General features: G+C 39.6%; 1 protein-coding gene across 1 annotated transcript in view; it reads left to right on the top strand.

Annotated features, from left to right (window-relative positions):
• Positions 1–23,632, top strand: part of ABCA13 (ATP binding cassette subfamily A member 13) — a gene marked incomplete at its 3' end in the record, with an annotated part of 147,999 nt that overhangs the window by 40,278 nt on the left and 84,089 nt on the right. Inside the window, exons 4-7 of the mRNA XM_008051823.1 lie at positions 8,271–8,422; positions 10,084–10,112; positions 17,612–17,775; positions 21,003–21,133. Coding sequence (XP_008050014.1) covers positions 8,271–8,422; positions 10,084–10,112; positions 17,612–17,775; positions 21,003–21,133 — 476 coding nt within the window. The remainder of the gene's footprint in view (positions 1–8,270; positions 8,423–10,083; positions 10,113–17,611; positions 17,776–21,002; positions 21,134–23,632) is intronic.

Below are 23,632 nucleotides of genomic sequence, written 5' to 3'. Positions count from 1 at the left end.
TTCTTTATTGGTATTGTAATATTCTGTATTCTCAATCCAAATTATAAATATATCTCTTTTCCCAGTGAAGTTATTAGAGAATGGCCAGCTATTAGATTTCTTTTGATCTGCTGCATGAGAAATGATATCTCAGTCAAAATTTAATTTCATTTTTCTTATTTATATTTAATTTTAATTGAACTTTCTTATTAGGATGCTGAAGCTATTTCTATATTTCTATGCACATTTTGTCCTTATTTTTTGTTAAGCATTTATCCATGTCTTTATCCATTGTTCTCTTAGTTCATTATTTTTCTTTTTGATTTCTAGAGACTCTTTACATATTTAGGAGTTAAACTCTTTGTGGTATGAGTTGTAAATATTATTTCCTATGTTTGTTATTTGATTTTTGACTTTACTCATTTTAAATTTTTATTTTGAAGTAATTGTAGACTCACAGAATGCTGCAAAATAGTAGAGTCCTGTGAACCCTTCATCCAGCTTCCCTAGATAATGAAATAACTGTAGTACAATATCAAAACCAGAAAATTGACATTGGCATAATACTGCTAATTAGACTATGAGCCTTATTCTTTTTTTAAACCATGATGTTTTATTTTATTTATTTATTTGTTTGCTTGTTTGTTTGTTTTTTGAGTTGGAATTTCACTATTGCACTCAGGGCCACCCCAGCATTGACTTGCTGGGCTTAGGTGATCCTTCCACCTCAGCCTTCCAAGTGACCGGAACTACAGTTATACATAACCAAGCCCGGCTAATTTTTTATTTTTTGTGGAGACGAGGTCTTGCCTAGTTGCCCGAGCTGGTCTCAAACCTGCGGGCTCAGGTAATTCACTCACCTCGGCCTCCCAAAGTGCTGGGATTGCAGGCTGAGCCATTGAGCCTGGCCTATTCTTTTTTTAAAATCAGTTTTTACATGCACGTGTGTGTATGTATTTCCATGCAATTTATCACCTGCACAGGCTCATGTAACCACCACCACAATCAAGATATAAAACTATTAAATCAACACAAAAAACCTCCTTTGTAGTATAGCCACATTCCCCATCTTGTCTCCAGCAACCACTATTTTGTTCTATATCTCTATAGTTTTGTAATTAGAAGATGTTATATAATGAAATAATAGATAATACAACCTTATAAAATCGCCTGGTTTTTATTTTTTATTTTTCAGAGAATAATGTTCTTAAGATCCACCTATCTTGTCGCATGTGCCAACAGTTTATCCTTTTTATTGCTGACCTGGATTACAATTTATGTTTTAATACAAGTTCTTTTTAGTTTATTGTTATTCTTTAGATAGCTGAAAGTTGTTCTGTGCTTAAAAAACCAGGACCAAAACTTAAACCCAGAGCAAAAGCTGTCAAATATTAGTTGGGTGACCCCTTTCCATTGATAATTTACAAGATATGAGATGTTAGAATTTGAATCACCTGGAGGTTTTTGAACTGTGTTCTTTGAGGCTGTCACCCCATTATTTGAGGTCTCTTCTCCTCATCAAAAGACAGTCTACAGAGTGGAATCCAATCTTTCCATCTCCTCTTTCCCATAGCTGACCCTAAAAATAAGCACATGAACTTTTCACTTTGAAGGTTGGGTGGAAAATCTCTGGTGAGAAGCAAACGGGAGTCCAAAAATGTGTTGGAAGCATAGATTCTGAAATCCAGTTAAGCACTTAGCACCATCCTTTCTGATCTGGAGTTTGGATTTTGTTTTTAATAGCCTTAAAGAACTTCCAAAAGAGTTCTTACCTTCTTTCTTCTTTTCTCAGAGGAGAATTTCTCAAGCTTTTCCTTCCTTTAGGCCCTCATTGTATTACAGGTTTCAAAAGCCACTTCACCTTTGGAGGCGGCCCTTCAAACCCCTACCCTGAGTCCAAGGTGGACAACAAGGGTTGGGCTCCAGCTCCAGCTGGCCTTATGCCTGAGAAGGCTGTTCTAGCAGACATTTCCTCTCTGGTCTGGATAAAAGGGAGCAACAATGTGAGCATTCCTGGGAGAATTATTTCTGCCTTTGGAACTAGCTGTCTTAAAAATTACTCTATTGATGGTTTCTTTGACTTTGCAGAAGCTTGTCAGTTTAATGAGGTCCCACTTGTCTATCTTATCTCTTATGATCTGGGCACTTCGGATTTTGATCGGGAATTGGTTGCCAGTTCCAACTTCCATAAGAGTGTCTCTTGCATTTTCTAAGATTCTTACAGTTTGAGGTTTTACATTTAGGTCTGTGATCCATTTAGAGTTAATTTTTGTGTATGGGAATAGGCAGGGGTCCTGTTTCAATCTTCTGTATGTGGTCACCCAGTTTTCCCAGTACCATTTACTGAATAGGTTCTCCTCTCCCCAGTAGTGGGTGGTGGAGGCTGGGAATATACCCGGAAGAACTCAGATCACTCTATAAAAAAGATACCTGTACATGTATGTTTATCGCAGCATTGTTCACAATAACAAGAACATGGAACCAACTGTGCTGCCCATCAGAAGAGGACTGGATTAAAAAAAAATGTGGTACATATATACAATGGAATATTACACAGTCATAAAGAAGAACAAAATCATGAACTTTGCAGCAACGTGGATGGAATCAGAGTTTATAATACTGAGTGATCTCTCATAGAAACAAAGAGCTGAGTATCACATGTTCTTACTCATAAGTGGACCTTGAACAACTACCGTATTACTGTAGAAAAGGGATTGAAAATAGCGGGAAACTGCGGGGAGGGGGTTGGGGGGTGGGTAGCTGGGATTGACAGTAGTCGATATCTGCCTGGGGAAGCGGGGCACACCTCATCAATAAGGGTACCTGCACAATGAACATTTGTATGCCTAACGTTGAATTGTACCCCACAATTTCAAAATAAAAATTAAAACAGAAAAAGATTACTCCAATTTAATAAGAACTTGTCCTAGTTGTATAAGTAAAAGTTGGCAAAAACTGTATTAGAAAGGATAGCCATATTCTTTACGTCGCGTGCCTGTGTTGAACACGTGCACATCTCAGCTCTAGCTGTACTGTTGCTGCCACCCTTCATCCTTATTACAGAGTTGGGCACTGGCTGACCTGCACACTAACCTTTTCAGGTGGATCATATTATAATTGCGTTTTAAAGACGATTTTCCAAGGGTGACACTGCTTGAAAAACATTTTTGGAGACTCTTGTTGGGTCTCAGTTTTCTGATCTTCAAACTGAGGAATGAGCTTGAAAGATGATTTCCGAGGCCCCTTCCACTACTGGCAACCTCACATCGGTCCTTTGTGGCATTACAACATGTGTCTCTAGGTGCAGCATTTGGTTCCTGGCCCTCTGGGGGGACGATTCTCGGAGCCAGTGCCAGTCTGAGAACTGGGAAAGAAGTTCAGTCATCTCTGCAAAGTGGCCTTCTCTTGTCTTCCTACATTCTATCTTCTGTGTCCCCTACCTTCCAGAAGTCCCTCCCTGCCCTGGCAAGGCCAAACATTATGTGATAAAAATCTAAATAAAAAATTGTACTCAGGGCCAGGCATGGTGGCTCATGTCTTTTTACAGCACTTCGGAAGTGGGAAGATTACTTGAGCTCAGGAGTTTGAGGCCAGTTTGGGCAACATAACAAGACACTGTCTCTACAAAAAAAATTTTTTAAATTAGCCAGGCGTGGTGGTGTGCACCTGTAGTCCCAGCTACTCAGTGGGCTGAGGTGGGAGTATTGCCTAACCCAGGAGGTGGAGGCTGTGGTGAGCCATAATTGTGCCACTGCTTTTCACCCTGGGTGACAGAGTGAGGCTCTGACTCAAAGAATAGAAAATAAACAATAAAACTGTACTCGGTAAAGAGGAAATTGCTTTCTACCCAAATCCAACCATAGTACTGGGATTTTCCTTGTGCTCTGGAATTCTCTCTCTCTTTCACACACATGGAAATTAACATTTAATCAAGGATTTTTAATTTATTTTTTTGCTTTAAACATTTCTCATGTTAATGATAAATCATAATCTGGTCTTTAAGGACAGAATGAAGTACTTTTGAAATAATCGTTAAAAAAAAAAAGAACATAAAACCAGTTCATTATTACAGGGGAAACTCGTCTTGAATTACATTCATCTCTATAATCTGTATAATTATAATCTCCCTATTGTGTAATATAATCTATAATTCTGTGGTTTCCCAGGAAAGTCTCATATTTTGGTGTGGTAGGAGAGCTTGAATCACGGTTCACAGCTTTTAGAGGTCAGTTTTAGCCGGTAACTCAAGGCCTCAACAGAGAAGTGTTAGCTGATATCTTGTGTTTTTTGGAATTCTGACCCTCTGAAGTCGGCCACACTTTAGAAAGTGAGAATTCCATCCAACCTGGCAGCCATCTGGAGTGGAAGGTCGCCGGAGTCAGCACTCAGCTCTCTGCACTCAGGCCCTGGCTTTACTGCAAAGAGTTTGCTTGCTTTTAGCAAATTCACTTTGATTGTCTGAGTCTTGTTTCCACTTCTCTAAGTGACTGTGACCTGAAAGTCATTTAATTTATTTTATTCATCAGTAAATGAGCCTGTTCTGGCTTCATTATAGGTTGTGAGAATGAAGTGACAATGTTTGTGGAAGAGATTTACTGCAACTTTGTCACATAAGCTTTGTAATGTCAGGATAGATTTATGTGTTGACAACTGTTAATTCATTTTCACAGTGTTCTCTAATTTGTAAAATAAAAACACAGGATTAGAAACAAACGAAAAGGTTCTATAATTTCTAATCAGGAAAAATTTCCTTCAATTTTACATTTTTTTTTCTTTTTGGATATGCTAAATTTAATTGGACACTTATTTTAACAAGCTTTCAGCAACTTGTGACATGGTTTCATACTTTATTTCCATTCAGTAGTTTTTAATGATTAACAATGAATTCCCACTGAATTGGAGATTAAATGTAGACAGGATACACAGTCTTGATTTCCAAGTTCATGAGAATGTTTTCTCTTATTTACTAGTAAAACAAAATTTTCCCATACATGATATTTATAAGATCAGGAAAAACATAGCAACTTTATCATCATTTTTTAATTAGAATTACAGAGTCCAAATTTTCTCACGTTGAGTTAGTCTGTGAATCATCTGTGTCAGAATTATTAGGAGGTGTGGATTAAAATGCAGATTCCTGGGTCAGCCTCTAGACCTGGTGAATGGGAGTTAGTGGGAGATGGCACCTGAGAGACTGTATTTTTCACAAATTTCCTGGGTGGTCTGTCAGCACACTCGTCTGACTACCTCTAGCAGAATAAATTTCCAGAAGTCCCATTTTTAAAAGCAAAAGAAATCTTTTCTTTTTTTAAATTTTAATTTAATTTAATTTTAAAGATATGGAGTACAATTCAGTGTTAGGTTTACAAATGTCCATTATGCAGGTATCCTTGATGAGGTGTGCCCCTCCCTCCCCTAGTAGTTTCCCTCAACTGCCAATCCCGCCCCCTCCCCCCAGGGGGACAGTTTCCCACTACTGCCAATCCCTTTCTTATAGTATTATGATAATTGTTCAAAGTCTGCTTATGAGTGAGAACATATGGTACTCTGTTCTTTATTTCTGTGATAGATCACTGAGTATGATAGACTCTAAATCCATCCAGGTTGCTGCAAAGCCCCTATGTAAAAAAACCCCATACAGTTACTTATTTAACTTTTCTCCTAAAATTGGACATTGGTATGGTTTCTAGTATTTTTGTCTGCTCATCATTAATCTTATTATTAATTTTATGCCTAGTATTTTCTTCTAGTAGCAAAAGTACTCAAAGTTATAATAAAATTAAAGGAAAATTTTTAAAAACCGGAGAAAACATTTTTTACAAACATGATAAAGAGATGCTATGTTAAAATATAAATGAAGAAGGCAATAGACATTCCCACAGAAAAATGAATAAAGGCCTTGGTTATCCAATACACTGAAGCCTGTCTTTCTGAACCCCAGACTCACCAGCAAAAGGCTCTCTGACTTCTCTGGGTGTCTGGTGGGCTTTGCCAGCTTGAGTTTCACTGATTCCTATATTTCCACCTTGCATAACTGTCCTCCTCTCATGAGGAAAAGCCACCAGCTACTGATTACTCCTCCTGGTACCCTGAAGTCCTCCTCCATTTCTTCTCTTTAAAGGTCCTTGTCATAATCAGGTGTAGAAAGACATGTGGAAATGGAAGTGACTGGCGAGTGATTTACGATCTCTAGGAACTGGCTAACCCTGAAAGGAGCCTCCAGAGCCAGCAAAGCCCCAAGATGTCAGCACATCGGGACAGAAAATGAATGACATGATAAATAAACCCCACATTCAATTCATCAGATGTCCTCTCAGTCGGTGTCCAAAGTGGATTTGAGTTTGTCTGCCTTCTTCTTTCTCCTAAACCACCTTTACCGGTAACCCCTTTCCCACCCTTGTCCTCTTGAATCCTGTCTTCAGCCTGCAGCCAGAGGGCTCCTTTATGTCAAATTTCACTTGTTCATTGCTGGTGCATGGGAAAGCTAATTGACTTTCGTATTTTAGCCCAGTATCCTGCAACCTTCCTGTAATCACGTATTAGTTTCAGGAGCTGTTTTATCAACTCTTTCAAAATCATGTCATCTGTGAACAAAGATATTTATTTATTTTTTTGTTCTCAAGCTGTATAACTTTTATTTCCTTTGCTTTCCTTATTGCATCAGCTAGGACTTCTGGTACAATGTAGAAAAGCAGTGGTAAGAGGGGACACTCTTGCCTCGTTCCTGATTTTATTAATGAGGAAGCTTTGGGGTTCTCATTATTAAGCATGATATGGGTTAGCTATAGGGTTTTTTCGTAGATTATTTATCAAGGTGAGGAAGACTTCCTCTATTTCTTCTTTACAGAAGGCTTTTTATCATGAGTGAGAGTGGGATTTTATCATATGATTTTTCTCCATTGTCAATGCAATCATGTGGTTTTTCCTTTTTAGCCTATGAATGTGATAGATGATAGTAACTGATTCTTGCACATTGCCAGAGGGCTCCTTTAGAATTGGAATCATGCCGTATTGCCCCTGGCGAAATCTGTCTAGGTTCCCCACTGCTCCTGCTGCCCAATGGAGTTTTTCCCATGGCTGACCAGCTTGGTGTCTTCTGGCCCCATCCACTGGAACCTTCCTCTTCCCACTCCTTGTCCTCCCCCTGCCAGCACTTCTACCTTTTTCTGCCTCTTTGCACACGCTCTCTCTCTCTACCTAGGACACACACCCCCAGTTCCTCCCAATGCAAACCATTTCATTTTTCAGGTTTCATCCTTTTACAAAATTTTTAAAAATTTGTTTATGTAAGTTTTTCTTTTAAAGATGTGGGGTACAGTTCAGGGTTAGGTACACAAATGTTCATTATGCAGGTACCCTTGTGGATGAGGCGTGCCCCCCTCCTCTGGCGGTTTCCCACTACTGCCGATCCTGTCCACCCCCTGTCACCCCCAACAGTTTCCCACTACCGCCAATCCCTTTCTTATGGTATTATGATAATTGTTCAAGGTCTGCTTATGAGTACGTTTCATCTTTTTTTTTTTTTTGAGTTGGAGTCTCACTCCATTGTCCAGGCAGGAGTGCAGTGGCACGCTCATGGCCACCCTAGCGTCCAGCTGCTGGGCTCTGGCGATCCTTCCGCCTCAGCCTTCCAAGTAGCTGGAACTACAGGTGTGCGCTACCATGCCTGGCTAATTTTTTATTTTACTGTAGAGACGAGGTCTCCCCGAGTTGCCTGGGCTTGTCTCAAACCCGCAGGCTCAGGCAATCCACTCACCTCAGTCTCCCAAAGTGCTGGGATTACAGGCTGAGCCACCAAGCCTGGTCAGGTTTCATCTTAATATTGCCTCCTCTCAGAGGGTTGCCATGAGCATCCTCTCTTTGACAGACTTATCCACTCACTCCCCATCTCCACCCATAATTACCTCTGTTTTCTCTTCGTGTAGATTTTGTGTCTGTGCTGTTCACTGATGTATTTATTCCCAAGGCCTTGCACAGGGCATGCTGTATAATATGTATTAAATAAATGAAACAAAAAATGAAATGGCTAAAAAACGTATAAAATTGATTACGTTTTACAGATACCACAGTGAATTAGAACAATTTATATTTTGAAATTTACAAAGCTTTTTTAAAATCCAAATTTCCATATTGGATAAGGATCAGGTAAATTGGGCTCTCAAAGGTAATTGGTGGGAGTGTAAGTTGGTACATGTTTAGCTGAAAACAATTTGGGGTCAAGTATCAAGACTCTCAAAAATGCCAAGGAAACTTTTTGTTCTATTTGTAGTATTTATTCTATTTATCTAAAGTTTGTCTAGGCTCCAAACTGCAGCTGACCACAGAAAAATCAACAACCTGATCTTTTTCCAAGAGATACAGGACCTGGCCGAGGAAATTTATGGAATGATGGACAAGGCAAAAAACTTACAAAAACTTTGGGTACAACGATCCAAGCCTCCAGGCAAGTGAATCTCTCATGACTGTGATGATACCTACCTGGACACAGCTTAGGGAAAGTTCCCAGGAAGACCGTGAGAACATTTTAAAATCCTTAGTACATTAAGCTCTCACTGGGGATCTAGGAAAAGGCTCACTCTCTGATGAATGAGGCCAGCGCCTGTGGCCAGTCGTGGAGGGTAGGGTTGGACTCTCTCCCCCCCACCCCAAGAAGCCACCTTGTGCCATGCACAAACACATCCTTCAGAGGTCTGTGGCCCATTCTGCTTTGTCTTCACAGTTCCCCTCTGTCCACTCTTCCTACTCCTTCGCTTTCTTCTTTTGCTGTCTTCCTTTTTCATTTTCTTTTCTTCTGTTTTAAAAATCTGTCCCCACCTTTCCCAAATACACACACACACACACACACACACACTCCTAATCCCTTTCCTCCTCCCTCCTTGTAAACTTGGGTCAGTTTTTTCTGTTAGTAACTCTTTAATCCTGGTCTTGAATAATTAACTTGCTTTGATCACAGACCTTTTGGATTATTGGGGGAGATTATTGCCTGAACAAAATTAATATCTATTCATTAGAAAAAAATCCACATTTTAAAAGGCTTCAACTCTTTCTTATATAATAGAAAAAGTTAGAATGAATAGATCTTAGAGAGTTTAAGTTACAGATGGAGGAGTTTGCACCTTGGAGAAAGGCAACCAATCGCATCTTTACAACCCAAGTCACTGCCTACTTACTGCAAGCTTCCAGAGTAAACTGCTGGCCACAGTGGTCCTGCCCCCACCTTCCTTTTTTGACCCTACATACCCCAGCCATGGCTGTCTGATAAATTATAGGACATTCAGTTAAAATACATGCATGTCCCAGATGTTATATACTTTCAGTAAAAAGTTAATCATTGTTTTCAAATCTGAAATCCAAATTTGACTGGCTGTCCTTTGTTTTTAATTTGCTGTATCTAATAATCGAAGTATTCAGTGTCACATTTTTTAATATAAAGTTTTTTCTTCATGAAATGTATACGAGGAAATGAAATAAAGAGTTTGGCAGAAAACTGAAGAAAGAGATCCTCAGAGCAGATGCTTTCTGTGTTATTTCAAAGAGAGAAAATAGTGCCTTTGTCCAGTGTGGGGCAGGGCTTGCCGTGGCCTCCCTGAAGGGAGATTTCCGAATGGACCCAACATGTAGCAGCAAAAGACTAGAATGGCTTCAAACACCAAATGGAGTTCTTGAATTAGGCTGGCCTTCTTTTGTAAAGTTTAATTTTCAAATGAGGTTTTTAACATGCTACTGAAGGAAGAGCTAAAATTTTTTGAGATGAAGTCTCCACTTGATTTTCAATTTGCTGTTATTTGAACAATTTTCTATGTTCTATGTAATTTAAAAATAACCTGAAAAATTATAATTTCACTTTTTTCCTCTTCCACTTTTTGTCCTTTTTTAAAAAAATGGATTACTAGTTACATTTTTTTTCTAGGAAATTACTTAATATCAGTGTGATTTGGAAATCGACAGTGATGGTTTTCTGAAATCATACTTATTCTTCAATTTTAGTGTATTTGGCTTTTGAGCCAGGATACTATGATACTCTATTTGACTTTAAGTAGGCTCTCAGCAAATGCTTTTTTATTGATGATTGAAGTAATATCTCTTAAATCTTCTTTATTGTAGATTCTTCTTATGGTTCCAGTTTTTTAACAGTAAGTATCTTAACACAAGTTTGAAAATTAGTCTTCAGAGATAGAATGATTAAGTTTATAACATATTTTCAAGTTTAATTTTAAACACTTTTTTCCTGATGATTTGGTTTATAGTAAGAATTGTGTAGAAGTTGGGTTTTAGAGAGTCAAATTCATTCCAGAAATGGACTGAAAGATAAGATTTTTTTTTATTTTCTGAAGCAAGGCTCTGGGTCTGTGAAAAGCAGAAGTCAAAGTTGTACTGGCAGGTGGTGGGTCACCCACAGAGTTGCTTTGTAAGATGGGCTTCTTTGAACCTGTGTGCTCTCAGATTAGGCCTTAGATTTGTGTTTCCAGATAACCTTTGGCTTACATTAGGGACAAAGCCTTCTATTAAGGTACTAGCTATCAAGATGGGGGTGGTTTTGCTCCCTAGGGGATATTTGTCAATGTCTGGCCATATTTTTGGTTGTCATACTGGGGACAGATAGGGAGTATACGACTGCTCTCTAGTGAGTTGAGGCCAGAGATGCCACTAAACATCACACCAAGCACAGAAAGATCTTCACAACAAGGGATTATTTGACCCAGTACGTCAACAGTGCCAATCCTGAGAAACCCCAAGTTAAGGTACAAATCCTGAAATATCAAAAATTCTTCCTTGCTCATATCATAGCACCACACACTGCCTATACAGGCATTTTCAGTAACATTGTGCTAGCTACAGCATGTGTTTACATCTACTCAATTCTAAGAAGGATTCAGACAGTTTTTAAAAAATTGAATATTCAGTAAAACCATTAGGAGAAAAGTAAAAGCGTATGGACCAACGAATGAATTGTAATGAAACAGGAATGTCAGTGTACCCATTAAAAAATTATACTAGCAGAGTAGATTGGACACCAATCCTAACTTTGAGCTTTCTGATGTACCAGGTCAAAAGAAAAATATTATGGGTCACACTTATTCGAGTCTAACAAACAATGGAAAAACTTGAAAATAGGATAAAGCAACATTTCAATGATTAAGTTAGTAAATTATGATGCTTAATGCCTTGTGATGTTGTAACCCACTGATATAACCATATGTGGTATGACAATAAAAATTGATACAACAACTTTTTGTAAAGCAACTTAGTACTCTTTGTTCCCATAATTGGTCTGACAATTGGTCTTATTTTTAATGCAAGATAAATTAAAAGTTATATGCATAAAGATATCTATTTATAATGATGGATAATTTTAATATCCAAAATTAGGGCATGTAGTTGTTGATTGTCTTCTTAGTGTAGTCACTTATTTGTAAATATGGTAAATAGGTCAGGCATAGTGGCTCATGCCTGTAACCCCAGCACTTTGGGAAGCCAAGGTGGGAGGATTGCTTTAGGCCTGGAGTTCGAGACTAGCATGGGCAACATAGTGAGACCTAGTTTCTATAAAAAAAGTTAGCCAGCCATGGCGCCATGCACTTGTAGTCTCAGATACTTGGAAGACTGAAGTGGGAGGATCGTTGGAGCCCAGGAGGTTGAAGCTGCAGTGAACCATAATAGTACCTCCACCTCTACACTCCACCCTGGGCAACAGAGCGAGACCCTGTCTCAAATATATGTATATACAAGATATGGTACATGGAAAATGATTATGCTATTATATCAAGTGTAGAAAGCCGAGATCAGCATTATAATCCATGGTATGATGGTGAAGTGAAAACATTTAGGCGAAAGTGCAAGGAACTGAAGAAATGTGGCTTCAGGAAAGCAGTTCTATTTGTTATGATGAAAGAATTCCAGAAACCCTACTATTGTAGAATTCTGAGAAAGAAGTTATAGTGTTTGATTTTCATTTAGAGTAAAATGGTCATTTTAATAACTCTAGCAGAGGAATGGTGAGACCTGAATTCTGTTTTCAGAGGATCTTTTTGGACATTGTGTTGAGCATGGGCTAATGGAAGTCAGAGCAGAAGTGGGAATCTGGTAAGGGAATTAACTCATTCATCTACGCAATAAGAGGTGGTATTTTAGGCAGGGACATAGCTAGTGAGGGAGGTAGTGAAATGTGGTAGAGTTCTTGCATACTTTGGTGGTAGAATCAGCAGAATCTGCTTTATTATTGTTTATTTTATTTTAGAGATGTGGGGTACAATTTAGGATTGGGTACATAAGTGGTCATCGTAGAGGTGAAGTTTGGGCCTCCCATTGGTCCTCACTTCTCTTGGTTTGGGATCAGGTACCCTTATTGATGTTATGTGTCCCACCCCTCCCCTGGCAGTGTCCAGCTACTGCCAATCTCTTTCATGTAGTATTTTGATAATTGTTCAAGTTCCGCTTATGAGTGAGAACATGTGGTACTCAGTTCTTTGCTTCTGTGATAGATCACTGAGTAGGGTGAACACAGGATCCATCCAAGTTGCTGCAAAATCCATAAAGTTGTCCTTCTTTATTGATGACTACAATGTACGTTATAAGAGAAGGAGAGTTGTCAGAGAGAACTCTAAGAAGTTTGACCTCAGCAATTGGAAATATGAAGTGGCCATTTACTGAGTCAGAGAAGATTAGGACAGGTTTTACTTGGGGAGTGGGAGGAGAGTAGAGTGAAGGGGAAAACAAGGGATTGATTTTGGGCATGTGAATGAGATATCCAAGTGGCATTGCCAAGGAGGCTGTGCGAAGTATCCATCTGGAGTTCAGGTAAACATCTTGGCTGGATATATACATTTTGAAGGTGCTGGTGCATACATGACTCTTCAACAAGGGAGAGAATGTTGACAGTGACGAGAAAGTGGGCTGAGCGCCGAGCACTGGCATTTGAGAAAAAGTGTCAAGGCATGGAGGAGGAAGATGAGAAGGTGGGCATTATGGACCCCAGGGAATCTATTTTCAAGAAGATGCAAATGATCCACTGTCTCAATGCCCCTGATGGATCAAGTAAGAAGTGGATGGAGAAGTGCCACTGGAAGTAACAGTGCAGAGGTGATTGGTGATGTTGACAAGAAAGGCTTAATGGAGTATAAGGGCAAAAGCCTGACTGGAGCAGGTTTAAGGAAGTGGGGGAGGGTATGCAGAGACAGGGAGCATATACCACTCAAGCAGCATGCTGTGAAAAGAACGAAGACATGGGGTGGAAGCCGCTTCCCACCCTGCTAACTTCCTAATTTCTTCCCAGTGAAGATGGACAGTTCCCTGAGAGCTCAGACTACTAGTCACAGTGTCCCATGTCAAGCCCATACTGACAGCATTTTGCTTTCTGCATCTACTCCTCTGAAGAAAACTCAGCCTGAGAGGGCAGAGAAGCTAATACCCCAGAGCAGCCCCAAATTGGGGTGACCACTGGACTCAAGTTGCCTTGGACTGAGAAAACATCCTTTGTCCCAGAAAACTCCTCAGTCCCAGGCAACTGGGAAAGGTTGGTCCCCTATCTCCCACAGTGGGTCATCTTTGGGCAACACTGTGAGATTTTGAGAGGCTGAGGCAGTTCAAAGCAGCATGGTCTACATGGGACCTCGATATACATTGACATTTCCTTCTTTTCTGTCTCATTCTCCCTATTCTCTCAACTCTCCCTGAACAAGCCACCTGCACACAAATCCTTGTTTCAGGGGAACCAAAACCAGGACAGAAGATGTGGACTTTCTTTCTTTTTCTTGTTTTCTTGCTTGTTCCTTTCCTCCCTTCTTTTCTTTCTTCCCTCCTTTCTTTTTCCTTCTTCCCTTTCTTTTTTACTTTTAAGAGTTTGCAGTTACTTTAAATGATAGGTTTTGTTAACTTTTTATTTTTGACATGATTTCAAACTTACAAAAGCTAATTGTAAGAGTAGTATTGCATATCCTTTACCTAGTCTTCAAATGATAGCATTTCAAATATATTTATTTTATTACTTTCTCTCTCTATAGGTATTTATGTCTGTATCATATTTATGCCGATCTAAGAGTAAGTTGTAGGCAGGATGCCCCTTTATTCCTAAGTATAGTCATGCCTGCATATCCACAGGGGATTGGTTCCAGGACTCCCTTCAAATACCCTTTATATAAGGAACAGATGCTCAAGTCCCTGATATAAGATGGTGTAGTAATCTATGCATATCCTCCCAATTACTTTAAATAAGTTCTAGATTGTAGTACCCAATGCAATGTAAATGCTATGTACATAGTTGTTATACTGCATTAATTAGGAAATAATGGCAAGAAAAAAGTTTATGTATGTTCAGCACAGCACAATCATCTATTTTTTCCCCCTATCATCCATTCATGGCTGTTTGAATCCATGGATGCAGAACCCATGGATATGAACAGCAGATGGTACTTCAGTGTGTACATTCTAAAAACAAGGCTGCCCTCATACATAAACACAGTATAATTATTCACATCAGGAAGTTAACACTAATACAGTAGAATTATTGAATCCATGGTCTTTTTCCAGATTTACCAATTGTCCTCATAATGTCCTGAAGAGCAAAAGAAAATCCTGCATCATGTGTTGCACTGAGCTTTCCTATCTGTAATGGCAACTAGGTGGAGGTCAGAACTGGCAAGAGCAGAACTCAGGACACAGTCTTTATTTCATACAGATTTTGGAAGAGGTCACTTCAGTTTTGGGGTTTTCTGATGTCTGTTCATGATTGGATTGGGGGTTATGCATTTATGGCGGGGATGTGTTGTGTTTTTGAAGATGATAGGTAATGACACACTGATAGGAATGGTAGAGAAGAAAAAAGAAAGGGAGTTCTGAATGATGCTCTTGAGGGCAGGAAAGTTGAGTCTAGGCTGAGGCTAGTCTAAGGTGGGAACAGCAGGGCATGGGTGAGCTCAGCATACAAGCCCGGTATAGGTAGACAGGTAGGCCTGGTGTGGGAGTGGGAGGAAATTCTCTTTGCTTCTATTTCTAGGAGAAATACGAAGCAAGTAGGCAGATAAGAGTGATGATGAGGGACAAAGAGTCTGAAGGTCTGGAGAGAAGAAAGGTCTGGAGGATCTGGCTAGGGGAAAGGGGAAGAACATGAACCAGGATAATATATCATGGTTCAATAAGGCAACACTAAACTGTGCACTTAAGGTATGTAGTCATGAACGCGATGTAGAAAGAGTCAATATCATTGTGCATTTTTCTACAAGCATATTCAGCTTTATGAATGAGGGTGTGCTTTAGGCAGAGCTGAGTTTGCGGAAGAATTTTTTTTTCTTTTTTGGCAGAAAGGTATAATAAAAGGAGGGTATAATAAAGTACAAGAAGAGAAGAGAGTTGAGTGGGTATTCAAGAGAAAGATTGTCTAGGGATAGGCCAGAGACGTGAGGGCAGTGGGGACAAGAAAGGGGTGTTGGCAGACGGGGATGTGGGTAGGAGGGCCAAGGAGTCGTTAGGGTTGGGGAACTGGAGACAGAAGTAAGGTTGGCCATTGGAGAGTAAGGTGCATGAACTTGCAGCTGTTGGTAATGAAAAGGTCAAGATTCTGACCACGAAAATGGGTGATTCGTGCAAGTGGAAGAAAATATCATTGGATTGAAGGGGAGGTCAAGGAACAGAAGCAAGGATCATTAGGTGTTGAAATCACGGAGAATTGTGGCAGGAGTCTTGTTGAAGAGCGTGGCAGTGTCTTGGAAGACAGAATCCTCCACAAATGGCAGGAGGTGGTTCTGGAAGCTTCCCAGACCTTGTTAACTTCTGGGACTCCCTCTTCATCCCTACAGAGGGTGATGTGAAGCAAAAGGAACATGTCTCATGTAGAATAACTGGAGCTTTAGAGCACTTAAAAAAACAAACCATGCCGGGCTCGGTGGCTCAGCCTGTAATCCCGCGCCTTTGGGAGGCTGAGGTGAGTGAATTGCCTGAGCCCGCGGGTTCGAGACCCGCCTGGGCAGTGAGACCTCATCTCTACAATAAATCAAAAAATCAGCTGGGTGTGGTGGCGCATGCCTGTAATTCCGGCTACTCGGAAGGCTGAGGCGGAAGGATCGCTGGAGCCCAGCAGGCCGAGGCTGCGGTGGCCGGGAGCGTCCACTGCACTCCAGTCTGGACGACAGAGTGAGACTCCAACTCAAAAAAAAAAAACAAAAAAAACAAACAAACCACTGTTCCACATGAAGGGTAAATAGTATAATTTCTCTGAACAGTGCAATACACTGAACTCAGCTTTATTGAAGAATGGGAACTAAGTGGAGAGAAGAAAGCCAGAAACTGCAGAACTTGGAACCCAATGTGGGGTGCTTCTTGGTGAGACGTCGTGCAATGTCTGGGTATTTGTCCACCCAGGGAGAGTGTAGTAGCTTAGCAGGATGCTGGAGACCCATGTTCCTTTTATTTTTCCTCTTTGCCATTCTTAGCATGTAGTGTGAAAGACTTAGGTATCCGGGGAAACTGGAAGGCCTGCGTCACATGCCAGGTGCAAATGGGTGCCTTCTGACCAAGCCACCGATGCTCAGTGAAATATTGAGCTTTCTTTCCATTTTCCGATGTAGCCTTTTCATATTCCTTTTAGTACTGCCAGTGTACAAATCTTTCTTTATATGCATATGCTGCTAGTTTTTAAAGCAATTGTGTTATGGCTTTAATGAAAATGGATGTTGTTATCACTTTTCCTTCCCTGTTTTCTAGGAAGAAAGCTGCCTTCTGCCTGTTAGGATGAGTATCTTGACTGCTTTCTCTTGGGTCTTATTTTTTTAAGCACAACTTGAGGGAACCATAAAGAAATGTGGTCTGCAGTTTATTGTTCCATGACTGTACCAAATACCCATTTATAGCCATAATTTTGCATTAATTGCTTCTAGGCTAACAGTTCATGGATTGTACCATCAAAAACAGCTCACTGGAGATGGTGGTGTAGCAGGAGTGGGGGGAAAGTGTGTTTTATGTGGAGGAAGCATAGTATTCAATTATTTGCAGTGTATATCAGTTATGGCTGGGTTTGGCTGCAATAACAGAAAAACCCCAAATCACAGAAGGCATTCCAATCTTGTTCATATTTTAATCAAATTCTTTTCTGGTTCCATTTCCTTATAAAGAACAGATCATTATATTCTTATTCAAGATCCATTACAAAAACCTTGTAGCTTCAAAAGTCTTGGATATTGGTACAGCTTGTTACAAAACAGGCCTTCTCTTCCTCCTTTCTCTTGTGTGTAGTTTCAAAACGCGGGTTCGAGACCCGCCTGGGCAGGCAAGACCTCATCTCTACAATAAATCAAAAAATCAGCCGGGTGCGTAGCGCATGCCTGTAATTCTGGCTACTCGGAAGGCTGAAGCAGAAGGATTGCCGGAGCCCAGCAGGTCGAGGCTGCGGTGGCCGGGAGCGGTCACTGCACTCCAGTCTGGGCGACAGAGTGAGACTCCAACTCAAAAAAAAAAAAAAAAAAAAAATAAAATAAAATAAAAAAATCCAGGCTGAAAGAATAATTTTAACATGGTGACATATTAAGCGTGAGTTTCTACCAGGAGAATGTTTATGTTCTGCACCTTTGAGCATCCTGTCTCTCTCTCATTTCATTGATTACTAAAACCACAGTGGGAAAGTTTTGGATTTTTTTCCTCTCAGATGAATCTCAATAAGACTGAAGATGTCATATTAAAATTGGAAAGCCTCCATCAGCAGCCTCATTTCTGGGATTTTCTACTTTCGCTGCCTAGACTGCACACAAACATTGTTCATGTGGAAGACGGCATGCGTGCTATAGTTCACTTTCTCCAGGCGGTTTTGAAGTAAGTGAGAAGAAAAATGTTACTAATTATAGGTGTGTGAGCTTTTTCTCCTCATTTTTTTGATGGGAAATAAAAATTACTGAGTAATAGTGTAATAAAAAAGCAACACCACAATAATGTCACCTTGAAACGACGTACACTCCTGCACCTCCATGTCTGTCTCTCATCTGTGTTTGTACATATTTTACATGGGAGCAGTAGAGTTATTCAGAGCATATCTCCCTGATTTAAAAAAGTTAACATTGCATCGTTAGCACTTTAAATGTTGCTGTAGTCTACAAGGGATCACTGTTAATGACTGCACGCTATTCCATTAGCGTCAAGTACTGCACACTATAATTTACTTAAGAATTTAAGCACTGACATTTTGGTTGTTTCTAGGTTTTTAATTATTAAAGAAGTGACATGAATATAATGATTTTATATAATTTCTTAATAAATTATGCCACAGTTGCCAAAGTAGCATCCAGAACTGATAAGCTCTGTTGTTTCTTTTTTTAAAAAAATTAATTAATTTATTTTAAAGATGTGGGGTACAATTCAGGATTAGGTATATGAGTGGTCTTTGTACAGGTAAAGTTTGGGCCTCCCTTTGGTCACCGCTTTGCTTGGTTTGAGATCAGATACCCTATCTGATGTTATGTACTCCCTCCACCCTCCCCTGGCAGTTTCCAGCTACTGCTAATCCCTTTCTTATAGTATTATAGTAAATCTCTTTTATGTCAGTTGTATAATTCAGTGAGTTGGACATTGGTCTTTTGTGATGGATCTGACCTCCACATTATCTGGGGCTTACTTTTGGGGGCATCCTTTCCCATGGTGGATTTCCCATGTTTTAATCAGCATATTCTTTTTATAAAAAATGAATTCTTTGGGGTAAACCAATTCTTTGACTGTGGTATTTTATTTGTAACTAAAGTTTATATTCTTTTCAGATTTTTTACTTATTTGCCACCAGTGAGCATAACCCACATTCCCCTTAAGATGAGAGGGGACCCCTGTCCTTCCCTGTACTTGGGAAGTCCCCACTCTGTCCTTTCCAGGATGAACCTCTGTTCATGGTTCAGTAAGCCCATGAGGGCTAAGGAGATGTGTCCACAGAGTCCAAGCCCCTCTGATTCCCTCTCAACCTGCAACTCTACTACAATGGCTAGAGTCTACTTCCAGAGCCCATGTGGGGCTCTTCCCCAGTTCCTCTCTCTAAGGGCAGGTCTTACTACTGACATGTGCATCCCTCAGCCCAAAGGTGGTCCAGGGATGCTGCACTCATTGGTAGGATTGTGGAGTGGAGGGCAAGGGTGCTGCTTGTCTGTGTAGGCTGGAGGACCCACACATGGGCACCAAGACCCCATATGGTACAGACTGAGCTGCGGGTGGGAAGCCAGTGGGGAAGGGGTGGACTGAGAGTTGGGGCCAGAGGTGTATGCTCCCCAAAACCCTACATTCTGGTGCGCAACTCTGAGAAATAGAAAACTAAATTTGAGTGTGGCTTTCCATGTTGTTATGATGTCACATTTGTCAATGTTGGAAAATGGAACATATTTTGATGATGTGCTGGCTTGATTTACAAGGGGGGACCCCCCAAAATGGGAGTTATTTATAAATAATTGTGTATTTATTCTTACATGTTTAAACTTCAGCCACCTTCAAAGTACTTTCTGTTGGATACAATATGCTTACCGAGATGCTTTTCCACCGCTCAAAACAGTTTTTGAACTCATCAATTCTAATGCCGTTTTGTTATTCTGCCATTTTTTTGTGTTACCTCTTCCACATTGACCAAATGCTTTCCTTTAAGGACTTTTAAAATCTTAAAACAAAAATTAACTTGGGGTAAGATGGGTGAATAGGGAGGGTGGCACACAGGGGTTATGCTGTTTTTGGTCAAAAATTGCTGAACACAGCACAGTGTGGGCAGATATACTCGTAAATCACCAATCATTAAATGGGCAAATGCATTGAAAGAATATATATGTATATTTTATATTTATATTTTACATAAATGGACTGAAGCCAAACACAGCCTCTCACAACAAAGTTAGCTGGTATACTGGTGCCAATGGGTTCTTAGAACACCTACCTAGCGGCAGAAGTCTATACTGCCAGGGGGACACCCTCCAAAAGATAATTTTGTGTTTTGGGGGTACCCTCTCATATAACTTAAGTATTTGAATACAGATTGGTGTGTCTCCTTTTGTATTCTTGCCCTGAACCCTGAATATGTTAGCAGGGAATAATAGGAGGCTATTTTGACAGAGGCAAAATGTGAAATTAGAAGATACTAATGATGGTTGTTGGACCATATAAGCTTCAGCATAAATTTTATTTCTGTATTTTGTGCTTCAGTGGCACAACGCTGTATCATATCAAGAAAATCTGCATTCATAGAGATAAGTATTTGCAAATGGTGCCAGTTTTCAGTGATGTATCTTGTAGACACAAAGTGTGTATCTTCAAGACACAAAGATGGCATGAGAGATTTTCCTTAATGAGCAGCTACAAGAAAACAACCTATTTGGAAACACAGCTTATTGTTATGTTAGGTCTCACATTGTGAAAGTACAGATAAGTTCATAAATTCTAACTTCAGTTCAGTATATTTTCTAGTCTATAAGTTTATTTATTTATAAATTAAAAGATTGATTTTTAAAAATAAAATGAATGCTGTGTACAAGTGGACTCACCCTCCCTTGTGAAATAGTTACTGTGAAACAGTTTGAAAACTACTGATTGGACCCTTGACATATCAAGGGCCTATGGATTAAGACACATGGCATTGCAATAGGCCGCCCTCTAAATATTAGACTGATTATCTGAATTTCAAGCAACCAAGCTGAGTGTTCATTTGTATTTCTAAGATTGCAGCACTTTGTGCTCTGACTGGCTTCACTGGCTGCCCTAGTAAGGCAGAAGAACCAAGGCTGAGCATAAGACAGCACTATGGTTAGAGCCAACCCAAATTCCAGTTCTCTGTCAAAGACAGAGTGAGAGATGCCCAGAGTTCTCATGCGTTTCAAGAGGAAGACTTGCCTCTTATGTTTAGTCCCTAGTCCAGGGAGTTTGAGTCACATTAAAGGGACATCAAGAATGATGATGTGTAAATCATCCAACCACATCTTGTAACAGGGATAGGGTCCAATCCATGGTATGTAAGTAAACCTAGAATTCATGCTACTTGTTTTGCTAGCTACCAACTCATACTGCTTTTTTGTTTGTTTTGGTTCTAGTTCCTTAACATCCCTGGAAGATTTAGATTGGCTGCCACTCAACCCAATTTTCTCCCAGGTTTCTGAAGTTGTACTGAATGTGACAATCTCCATGTTAAAATTCCTGCCACGTCATGGAGTAGCAGACACTGGTATGGGCACCTTAAAGTGACTGCTGTATTTCAAAATGTTTTATATTTAAATTTATTGACAATCAACATAGAACCAAAATGATGTTCAAATAAATGGTTTAATTAAAATTTCAAATACAAAAAGAATCAATTGTTTCTGTTAATAAAAGACAGAAGTAGAATGAAAATTTGAAACTCAAAACCGAATTTGGCTTTATAACTGTCAAAATTCTGCAGTTATTGCTAATAAAAATGATATTTTTAAGTAAAAATGAATTTAAGGTTCTTTGACTTTATTTCTTCTAAAGTTAGACCTATTACTGGTTCTGTGATTTTTAATCTTTCCTGTCTTAAAGAGAAGGAAATATTTGAAAAATAGTAAGTCTTATAAAAAGAGGCAGGTTAGTGTGGACTTACAGCGCCCCCTAATGGAATAAGCAGCTGAATAAACAGCCCTTCCACAGGGAAGGGGATGGAATTATCTGTCTTTTCTTGACTTAGGATATTATTTATGAGATATTGACTGAATAGTTTACTTTTAATCCCCTAACCCTTATCTGTCTCTTTCTGTAACGGAAATACAGTGAGAGAACAGCAAAGTTAAAATCAATCCACTCATCTATTAGTTATCCATCTATCTATCTGTCCACCTATCCGCCATTATCCATCCATTTTTCATCCATCCACCTATCCATTTACCTATTCACCAACTCATCCATCCATCTATTCATCCATTATTCAACCATTCATCCATCCATTTTTCCATCTACCCATCCATCCATGCACTCACTCATCTATCCATTTATCCATTTACTTATTTATTCTGTCATTTACTAAACACTGAGCACTTTTTATAAGCCAAACAGTTCCCCAGACAGTGTGAATAGAAAGCTGAATAAAACATAGTTCTTGCTTTCAAGGAAGTCATGCTCAGTAAAGGAGATATACCTGTCAATAAGGAAAAAAATAACAAAGGCCACCACAGAGTAAGAATCTAGCATCTTCCTCAGGAAAACTTCAAGGAGAAGTTTTAAAGGATAAATTGGATCTTATTAAAGGGAACATTTCCAGGAAGAAGGAACAGTGTGTGAAGTACCAAGGCTTGATGAGAGCTGTGAGTGTTTGACATTCAGTGTGTCTGCAGCAGACAGTGGCAGGAAATGGCCCAGAAAGGGAGCACAGGTCAGAACACAAGTGGCTTTTGGAGCAGTAGAATTAGACCTGGGTATAGAAAATGCTCCTGGGCAGGTGTGAGGGGTGGATTGGAGGTAGGCAAGTCTGGGGGTCAGAAATCTTGGGTCTAGTCTTCCACAAGTTACTTACTGTTTTGGTTTCAGTCTCCTGAGCTGTATAATGAGATGGTTTTACACAGATTTTTATGGGCCCATTCAGAGTTTTTGTGCTGTGTGGAGCAAACTATCATGATACCCTCCATATCCTCACATTCTACCTGTTGCTTGTTTCTTCCTGTTATTTATGACTCAGCCAAAGGAGGTCCCCATAGAGAGGAAGAGTTTTCTCCGAGTGCTCTGTAAGAGAAAAGCTAGGCCATTAATGTTTAACTCAATTTTCACATTGGGTTAGTTCCAGTGGAAACTATTCTTTCTTATACTGAGAACAAAACCCAGAGGTGGGTTGGGAGATAAATAAAATACCACACTGAAATCTTCTCAGTGACCCTAATTTTAACAAACTCATTTAGAAGCTCAAGTTTTTGTATATCATACAAATTACAACAACCAATTTACCTTACAATTGAAAATGTAATTACTGTTAAGAATGTAATTAAACTAATTTGCCATCAACTCTCCAGTGAGTCAGAGCTAAGGAGCACTAATACAAAACATACTTCTAGAGGCAACTAAAAATTGTCTTTCTTTATCTTGCCTCCAATCGTGTTACTCACTGATACTGGTTCAATCGTGTTACTCACTGATACCGTTAATCTATATAATTATAAATACTCTGTTGTTTAGCAGTGCCTTTCAGAATCTAAGTTATCCTTCACTTTTTAAGGATAATATTATATTTTTGTACCTATTCATAGACTGATATTACTGGGGTTTTTTCCCCCTCTCCTTTCTGGAACTCTGTGAATAATTCAAATACATTCTAAAAGCAGTAGAGATTAATAGTCATAACTTTGGTTTGAAAACCAGAATCACCTGAGTTTGAGTTGTGGCTTAATTGAGAAGTAAACTTTAAGTGATTCTAAATGTCTGCTTCCTTAAGGGGATAATCATAGCACTTACCTCTATGTGTTGTTGTAGAACCAACTGAGACCTCCTTGGGATGTTCTTAGCGTAGGGCCTGTTGCCTCTTCAACCTACAAAAAATGCTAGTTTTAATCTTAGAAACCAGCCTTTGTTCCTCCCATGTTTCTATGTAAAGACACTCAGACTCGAAATGAGGATTCTTGGGTTCCTGTGACCTTCATCTTCAGTTCTTTCCTGAAGTCCCTTTCTTTTTTTTTGGAGTTGGAGTCTCACTCTGTCACCCAGACTGGAGTGCAGTGGCTGC

The sequence above is a fragment of the Carlito syrichta genome, unplaced genomic scaffold, assembly GCF_000164805.1.
Source record: "Carlito syrichta isolate Samal-C Ts95f unplaced genomic scaffold, Tarsius_syrichta-2.0.1 Scaffold236645, whole genome shotgun sequence".
Taxonomy (NCBI): Eukaryota; Metazoa; Chordata; class Mammalia; order Primates; family Tarsiidae; genus Carlito; species Carlito syrichta.
Note: the sequence above shows the minus strand (reverse complement) of the source record. Positions and strands in the feature narration are given on the sequence as shown.